Below are 9,132 nucleotides of genomic sequence, written 5' to 3' on the forward strand. Positions count from 1 at the left end.
CCCCTCATCTTTAATCAGAGAGAAACTGTTACTTTCATATTATTATTATTTTAACCTAAAATAAGACTAATTCATAAATGCCAGTTCAGCGTTCGGTTTATCCAGATGGTGGCAGTAATATTGTTTGTCTACCACCAGGGATTGCTCACGAAGAAGACGGAGGCGGAAGTGTTAGTGGAAAACATGGCAGCGCCCGTTGTGGTCACACTTAGGGCAAATCCAGATCTCCCACAAAAACGTCCTCGGTGTCATCATTGACTTTTTGGACTCAATGTCGTTTTATGAACCGAAGCAGCAGCTGGTGTGAGCATGTGGCCGAACAGCAGAAGAACAGGAGCGGCCCTGAAGATCCTCCATCTCTGCTGTGCACCCACCGGGTTGAGAGGAGGAGTTGAGGGGAGGCAGCGGAGGGTCTACAGATGTATGTCAACATCAGGACCACCGTGGAAACTCCTGTTCTTTGGTTCTGATCATTTTGCTTTGGAGTCTCTGAAACTCCTCACAGCCAGCAGGTGAGAATCATATCTCACACAGGAGGCCTTCAACAAAACCTGCAGTAGCAGATCCGACAGACAAAGTAACAGTGCATTAGGCTTTACTGTTTACCATGTCTGTTTAAACAAGGGTAAAAAAGAACACTGGAGTTATATATTTATTATCTAGAGTATCTTTATTGCTTTTCTGATAAAAACTTCAGAAGACTTATTATTATACAATTATGTCGATTGTGTAATTACCTGTTTGATGAAGGATTTTAGGCTGATACTGTTAGATAAAACTATTGTACACCTGCTTGTGTTCAGACACTATTTCATTTTTAGAGTTTGGTATTTGAGTAATCCTGAAAGCCCATTTTCCTTTGTATTATCCAAATAGTTGGAATTATGTTCTAATCTTTCTCCCAATCTCACCAAAGTTTTGGTTAAAGTGTTAATTTCATCAGTCAGTGAGGTTGAGATCTTTTTCAAGAGAGATCTGAGCACGAAGAAATATTCACAACAACAAAACAGCACTACAAACAAACATTAATCGAAACAGCACTACAAATAAAGAATTATCAAAACAGCACTACAAACAAATTAAATAATTAATTAGAAACAATTAAACAATCTTGGAAGACATTCGATAAAGGAGCATTAAAAAGTCCAGGAGGAGTGAGGGAGTGCTTATTCATCATGTTGGACTAAAGGAAGTGAATGTATAATAATTAACCAACATGTTCTGTTTGTAGGAGCTCAAGTGAAAATATAGTGGAGTCCCTTGAGGTTGTCACTCTGTCTGCTGATGTCCCAGTGACAAGGTTTGCTCAACAGAACCACCTCAAGGTCCACAGGTGGCCCCCGGAGAATGTGGACGGACGGTTTGATGTTGGGGTGGTGGTGTCTTTCGGCTGTTTACTCCACGAGAAGCTCATCGACAAGTTTCCACAGTGAGTACTTGTTTGTTATCCCTCAGTGGTTTGTTTGGACTGTTGCTCTGCTGTTGAGGTCACATATTCAAGCTTTAAAAAAACTGTGGTTTTATATTTGTACTTCCTACCATTGATGTAATTATGATAACACTACTCAATAATGGCATAGAGCTGAAACTACATGTCCACACTGAGCCATCTAAATTTCAGAACACAGTTTTTGTGTGAAAAAAATGCTCTGCAATCACAGTTTGTTTTTTGTAGAGACCTCTCTGCACAGTAAAGCATAAGCACAAAATGAAATTGAGTAAATATTTTTAGGATAACGGCTCTGCTGTATCATCAGTAATACCGGTTATGTATTATGTATATTTTGATTACACTAAAAGTTACAGATGAGAGAAAGTTGTTTTCCCAATTCTGATGTTCCTATCTACAAATACACACACACAGATACACACACAAACAAACAAACAAACAAACAAACAAACAAACAGACACACACACAGTTTATACTTATACTGTGTTATAGCATCTAATATTTATTAATTTCCCTTCGGGGATGAATAAAGTAATCTATCTATCTATCAACCATTTAACCATTCGGTAGCAATTTAGCTAGTCATTCTGAATATTTTACTTTGTGGGTAGAAAATCCTTATTTTATAATGTGACGTCATCTGATAAAAGTACCATAAATCAAGCTCAATGTGATTTTTAACCATCCAATATCTGCATTAGCAAACAAAATACTGGTTGTAATATTGTAAGATTATGTACAAATTATTAAGTTTAGTACATATTCTAACTTTAATCAAGGACATTTTTGAAATTCTTTCTCACTGTGAAAATGCTTTTTCTTTGTAGTGGGATTCTGAACGTTCACCCCAGCCTATTGCCGAGGTGGCGAGGTCCAGCACCCGTCTTCCACACCATTTTGCATGGCGACACTGTGACTGGAGTCACCGTAATGCAGATCCACCCTCACAGGTAAACAAGAGGGAAAAGCTCTCAGCCTTACCTCCTGATCCTTATTTCCCCTTAAATGGCATACAAACATCTTCACATCCCAGGTTTGATGTGGGACCCATTCTCAACCAGGAGCTCCATCAGGTCCCTGAAAACTGCACTGCTGAGGAGCTTGGAGCTGCCCTAGCTGAAAAGGGAGCCCATCTGGTGAGTAGTTGGAAAATAATTCGTACAGGACTTTTTCCTCTTACTAACAGGATGTTTATAGAGTTGCTTAATTTGTATTTTTGATTGCAGCTCATTGATACGTTGATGACACTCTCTGAGAGAATGGCACATAAAACGAAGCAAAGCAAGACAGGTTCAACTTTTGGTATGTAGACCTGAACTACATAAATACAGTTTTACCAAACATCTTTAAGGATAATTTATCCCAATTCCATCTTCATTTCCTCCAACAGCCCCAAAAGTCAGTGGCTCTATGAGCTGGATGGTGTGGGAGGAACAGACATGTGACCAAATTGACCGTCTGTATCGTGCAATCGGATCACGAGTAAGGAGAACCTTTATTGGACTGTATTCACTAAACAACCTAAAGGCCGAATTATAGTACTGCAACTGCGGCACGCATCGTCGGACTCGTTTTGGTTTATGGTTCCCCAAGGGTTGCGCGTGTTGCAAAGCAATTCACCGCCAGAACACTAGGCAGAGTAACGTGTTTTGTCAAAGACGACCTTAGAGACGCCTTCTTTGTGTGTGGCAGTCGTCGTCGACTGTTTATTTACATCGCCACTGCGGCTCCTCATAGCCTTTTTCTTGCGGACAAATCCGCCAGTCAGTAACGGGTTATACAAGTGGTAATACTTTCGGATCTCTTCTGCCAAACGCTCTTCTATTTGATCCATATTCGTTCTTCTAAATCTTCCGTGGTTTCTGCCGGTATTATGGCATGAAACCGGAAATGCGACTCCGGAAAGGATGTAATTAGCAGACCAATCACAGCCTTGCGGGCTACGTGAGGCTTGCATAGCTTTGACGTATTGTTAGAAAAATTGGCGGACGGGCGCAAGCCGCAAGAGGGGGTACGCAAGCATGCAAGGGGCTCTTGCATGTCTTGCGTGCTTGGGTGCCTGCGTAAAATCCCATAAATTGGCCTTTAGAGCTAAAGACAAAGAATTAGGACCATCCATCCATTTTATATTTTCTCAGTTCCTTAGTAAATGATTCAGCAGCTCTGTGAAGAGCTCTAATGTATCACTCTTACTCCTGGTGGTAATATAGGGCAAGGAGTTAATTTTTGACTGTGTCAGTGTAACAATTCTCTCCTCTCTGCCATCAGATTCCATTGAGGACCATGTGGATGGGCAGGACAATAAAACTTCTTGAATTTGTAGGAAAATGTCACATTTCATTATCAGGTAGGTTTGATAAAACCATTTTTATTCCTTTTTTCCTTTATTTTTGAAAAGCATTAGATTCAAGATTCAAGATTCAAGATTTTTATTGTCAAATGCACAACAATAACATTAAGCAGTCGCTGGCAGTGAAATGCTTGAGTCTCAGGCTCTCTTCTAAAAATGCTCAAGTAATTACAACCTATAAAATCAAATAGAAATAGTATAAAATAGAATATAAAAATTTAAAATAGAAAATAAAGTATATATATCTAAATATATATATAAACAGCTGAGGAGAAAATATAACAACAATAGTGCAAATATGCAAATATGTCACAGAGAGGAGTTTAAAAGTCTTATGGCCTGGGGGATGAAACTGTCTCTGAGCCTGGTGGTGCGGGCCCGGATGCTGAGGTACCGTCGGCCAGATGGCAGCAGGCAAAAATGTTTATGGCTGGGGTGAAAGGGGTCTTTAATAATCCGGCTGCTCTTCTTCCTGCACCACTGGGTGTAGAGGTCCTCGAATGGTTGGTAGCGCTGTCCTGGTGATGTGCTTGGCAGACTTCACCACCCTCTGTAAAGCCTTACGGTTCAGGGCGGTGCAGCTGCCATACCAGGCGGTGATGCAGCCAGTCAGGATGCTCTCTATGGTGCATCTGTAGAAGTTGCAGAGAATCCTGGAGTCCATGTGGAGCTTCCGCAGCCTGCGCAGGAAGAAGAGCCGCTGTCTGGCCGTCTTCCTGATGGAGTCTGTGTGATGGGTCCAGTTCAGGTCATCAGTGATGTGGACCCCGAGGAACTTGAAGCTGCATTAAATTACATTAAAAGGAAGGATAAGAAAAGGATAACATTATGCATACGCTTTCTGTATGAAGGTGTGTGAGTTGGCTAATGCAACTCATGCGGCGAGCTGGGACCTTAATTGGTTCATAAGACTCTTATCAGAGAGAGAAATTTTCTCTCCCATATTTATTCATATTAACCTTCTGTTCCCTACATAGTACGTGAAAATGATCATAACCCGTTAGAGACTGAAAATTTGTTAACTATTGTGTGTTGTGGAACACAAGTGTCTGCGTCAGTATAATCAGCACTGTAGGTGCATTAGAGGATGTTCCCGCAATAGAATTGAGTAGCACAGTTTGTAGAGGTGGGGGTTCTTTAAGTATTGGATATATTTTTCTCCCATTTTTTCTTATTTTTCTTCCTGTGTGCTGGAGTTACTGAATGGTGAAACATTTCCAACAAATATCTCCAGTACAAAGAAGAAGCAACTTTGTTGAGCTAATAATAACAATACAATTTCTAAAATCTTTAGGACAGCAAATAACTGGAATCCTATAGACCACTGCAGTAAGAAACATGCAAACAAGAAGCCTGAAATATAGAATGTAGTTGATTTTGATTCCCCAGCCTGTGGGGGAAAAATAAAACAATTCCTTGGAAAGTGTTTCAAACATTCCTGAGACAACAAACCATGAGGTCATTGAAGTGCACTAGAAGAATGCTGTGTGTTTGATGTGGAACATGGACACTGGAAGGCCGGGAGGCGTTGACATTCACATGCAAGTGTTTGTATTTGCTGTAGGCCTGTGCCATAACGTGTGACCCTGAGCTGTCGTATATCACTCCCATGTTTGCAGATCAAAAAAGGAAACCAGTTCCAGGCTCAGTGACGTATCAGAGGGAGTCCAATACTTTAGCTGTCTGCTGTAAGGTCTGTTCAACTCTGTCCAGCTCTGTCCACATTCCTCAGTACTCATAATGACACAAACCTGTCCCTCTTTACTGCACTAGCACATCAAGTTTTACTGCATGTCATCCTGATATTAGCCGTTGGTGTTGACATGTGTTCCCTGTTCCAGGACGGCTGGGTGGGTTTTAAGGCAGTGCTCCTGAAAAAAAGACTGACAGCAGCTGACTTCTACAATGGCTACCTGCATCAGACTGTGCAGCAGAAGACACTGTGTCCGACAGCTCAAGGACTGTTTCTTAGTAGAAAAGGTGGAACTGCAGCACAGCGGATGAAAGAAAACTCAGTGTTGTGATGTTTATTCTAGGACGTGAACACTGAAGACGGGACATCACCCAATGGAATCTACTGTTGTGAAGTTGTTAATCTTGTCTGTTTTAAGACATCTGCATCTACAGTATGTTTACTGTATTAATGAACTCTATACTTGCAATGCATGAATATGCTGTTGACTGACAGATGCAAGGAACAATCATGAAAACTGTTGTTGTTTTTTCTCTCCATTAATTGAAGTACACTTTTTCTATAGGTTGCAGGTTCTTATTATTGAGTTACGTTTGATTCTCTAGTCTTGATTTTAATGTTAATGTAAGCAATGTTAGTAAAAGTTAAACATGGTAACATACTGTATTTACAATGACATGGCTCTTGTACCAGTGACAAAGGAGCACTGTACACATGACTCTGCAAGACTCTACACAAACTACTGCTCACAGTTGATTCACCGACACTGCTCTGATGGTGGCTGGGTCTTTGTCAGCTGTCCTTGGTGGTGCAGAACAGAGAGTTAGTGGAGTTGGTTTGCAGGAGTTTGGTGACATACCATATAACAAACCCCTGGAAAATACAGCATCCTCCTTTGGTGTGAGGGTAATGGCACGTGGATTTTTTGATATTCTAGTCTTTCAACAAGAGCCAAAATCCTTCTTTCTATATAAAGATGTTCCCATGAAAGGTTAATATTTTAGGCAAAATAACAGGGTGGCTCCAGACTCAAATCACTCAACAACTACTGCCTTTATGTTCAGTGTTGTAGAGGTTGGTTTCATGATGCTGTAGGGAGCAACAGGAGGGTTTGTTTTTGAGTTTATGTCCAGCTGTATGTCCACAACTCCAGATCCCATTTTGTGGTGTCTGGTCATGTCTGAAAACGGCTGTTGTATTCTTCTGCTGCATAATATGGTGATTCTTAGAGGCTTTTTAAGATATTCATTGTGAGCATGTTACCACGGTGACCAAGCCCCAGGAAAAGGGTGATTTTGTCAGTGGTCAAACTGCCTTCCCATATTCATATGAATGCCATATGGGGTAGTTATGTAGTTTAAAATTACCTTCAGCTAGTGCTTTTGAAATGAATGGCATCTACTAGCACTCTTTTAACAAGAAAGTTTGCTTCCATATTTTACTGCACCTGCACAATACAGGCATCAACACCAGGCTATGGATAACAAAGAAAATATTTTTTGTAGCATTTTAAGTGTGTGCAACATCTCAGTGAAAAGCCACATTTTTTGACTATCAAACATTTGAGAGCCAAATTTAACATTATTTATCTTCTTTCTTCTTCACTTCTCTTCAGAGACTTAATAAAACCTTTTGAAGAATTCTAACAATCAAATGGGTCAACCATACTGAGTGCACCATTCCGGCACCTATAGTGCACTATGTGTTGCTATACTTGCCATACATGCACTAAAGATAACAAACCTGTCAAGGAAAGTATGCTGAGTGAACCACAGAGTAGAGGCCTGGCTTATGCATGTTTCTAATTTTAGAATTAGCATTTGGACTCAATGCAATAAAATGACTAACATCAGGAAACTTTGAAAAATAAATAAACAATTTGATTTGCACAGCATGGGCCTTATTGGAAACATAACATTAAATTAGTGAACTTAAAAGCACAGTTAATAGATAAAAACAGGTTTAGAGACTATTCTGAATTTGTGGTCAAAATGCAGACACAGAGGTTGATGATATAATTCGATTAACATGCAAATTAAAATTTAAATTGGGCTAGAGCCCCCTCACACATTGTGTGTGTGTGTGTGTGTATATGTGTGTGTGTATATGTGTGTGTGTGGGGCTGGGTGTAATGAAGGGTAGGATGACACCAAGGTTGGAGAGAGTTGCTGTCCAACAGATGGTAGATTGTGAGTCAGTTTAGTGTGCTCAAAGTAAGGGGAGCAAATAGAGGTTAACCTTTCTTTGTGGAGGTAATGAGGCCAAAAGATAATTTCACTACTGTTGCACCCTTTCTGAAGTAGCTTAGGTATCCTTCAATCCACCAAAACCACAAGTTAATATAACTTGGATTGATTTAAGCTTGCTTGATTTAGCTGTACTTGGGATATGGCTCAAACACCCACCTCTAAGTGATGCTATTCTTCCTGCATATAGTGTCTGTTTTCTTCTTCTCCTTTCATACTATGTGTGGGCATGGTTGTTTTGATAGTTTAAATAGATCATATTAACATTGAGGTTGTTATGGGATTTCCTGGTGAAAGGAGAACTCAGGCAGCAACTGATGTCTTCCGCCGAAGGTTTTAATGTAGACTTGATGCATCAAGGAGACAAGAAGGTGGAACAATATACAAACCCCAACAGAGTAACATGACCAATTGTCACGCAACGTCTGAAGATATCTCCCACAGCATCCCAGTATATCTTCCTCTACTTGGGTCATTCATTCTTACAGCACATCCATGAATGGCTAGAATGGCTGTCACTATCTATGTTACATGTAGGTGTTCGCACCTTATTGGATAGTTAAGTCTAAATTATGCATTACTAATTCACGTTGTGTCCTTATGTCTTGCCACTGGTGTAATACGCAAAAGAATAGGAGTACTGCTAGTTGGCCCTTTATCTATAACCTGACTTTGGGTACTCTAGAAAAGAGAGGGGAGTATGTGTGGAATTACCGTTAGAGGCATTATTCCTCTAACGGTATACAGATTTTATGTGTGAGGAAGTTCAAAAATTACTCAACAGCAGTAGTTTCATCTGATAAATGCTCATTTGAGCTTTCCACCCTGAGTGTGATGTCATTAGACGCACTCACAGGCGGTCAGTCTCCCAGTAGCCTTATGCAGGAGTCCTGCAGTCAGAGCAGAGAGGAGACCCACACTCTACGTCCTCCAGACTGCAAATGCGCAAAGCCACCGCTTATCCTGCCCTGTCTTACAGAGAGGGATGTAAGTGTCAATGTATCTTCGCTGTCACTGAAAAACATGAGTCATGAGTCATTGAAATCAGTCTCTTCATCGATGCAGACTCCACATCTCTCGTGTGGAACGTGGTGAAACTGAACCCTTTCAGGGCCCTGAAAACTAAACCAAAACTTAAGAAGAAAAAATAACTTGCTCTGCCAGAGTATCTCTTTTGGATCATTTTGCCGGTCCCAAGCCCGGATAAAGGAGGAGGGCTGGACCTAGAACTAGAAGTTCCACCCCCGAAAACAGCCTTTTGATTAAATTTGATATTGTAACATTTAACAATACAGGACACAATCGATTTATGTATGTGGGTCTAGATACAGAATTAAAGTCATATGTTATTTTGAGAAGTGATGGCCTATTTCAATGGCAAGATAAAAAAAA

The 9,132-nt window shown here is 40.5% G+C and overlaps 1 protein-coding gene across 2 annotated transcripts; it reads left to right on the forward strand.

The window, feature by feature from the left end:
- Nucleotides 1–140: 140 nt before the first annotated feature.
- Nucleotides 141–6,160, forward strand: mtfmt (mitochondrial methionyl-tRNA formyltransferase). 2 transcript variants are annotated; one of them, XM_062390445.1, is made up of 9 exons: nt 141–512; nt 1,232–1,429; nt 2,279–2,401; nt 2,485–2,587; nt 2,678–2,753; nt 2,842–2,933; nt 3,720–3,798; nt 5,421–5,489; nt 5,643–5,783. In XM_062390445.1, coding segments are annotated over exons 1-9 (945 nt in total). In that variant the 5' UTR covers nt 141–309; the 3' UTR covers nt 5,645–5,783. The 2 variants fall into 2 exon arrangements, with proteins under 2 accessions (XP_062246429.1, XP_062246422.1); XM_062390438.1 differs by having other exon boundaries at nt 143–512; nt 5,421–5,494; nt 5,643–6,160.
- The last annotated feature ends 2,972 nt before the right edge of the window (nt 6,161–9,132 follow it).

Source organism: Platichthys flesus, chromosome 1, assembly GCF_949316205.1.
Source record: "Platichthys flesus chromosome 1, fPlaFle2.1, whole genome shotgun sequence".
NCBI lineage: Eukaryota > Metazoa > Chordata > Actinopteri > Pleuronectiformes > Pleuronectidae > Platichthys > Platichthys flesus.

What these genes read in the sequence shown, in the direction of transcription:
- mtfmt (XM_062390438.1), top strand. Translation starts at nt 310, where the DNA reads ATGTGGCCGAACAGCAGAAGAACAGGAGCGGCCCTGAAGATCCTCCAT. An exon ending in ATGCAGATCCACCCTCACAG is followed by an intron (nt 2,402 to 2,484) that starts GTAAACAAGAGG and finishes TTCACATCCCAG; the next exon opens with GTTTGATGTGGGACCCATTC. An exon ending in CAAGACAGGTTCAACTTTTG is followed by an intron (nt 2,754 to 2,841) that starts GTATGTAGACCT and finishes TTCCTCCAACAG; the next exon opens with CCCCAAAAGTCAGTGGCTCT.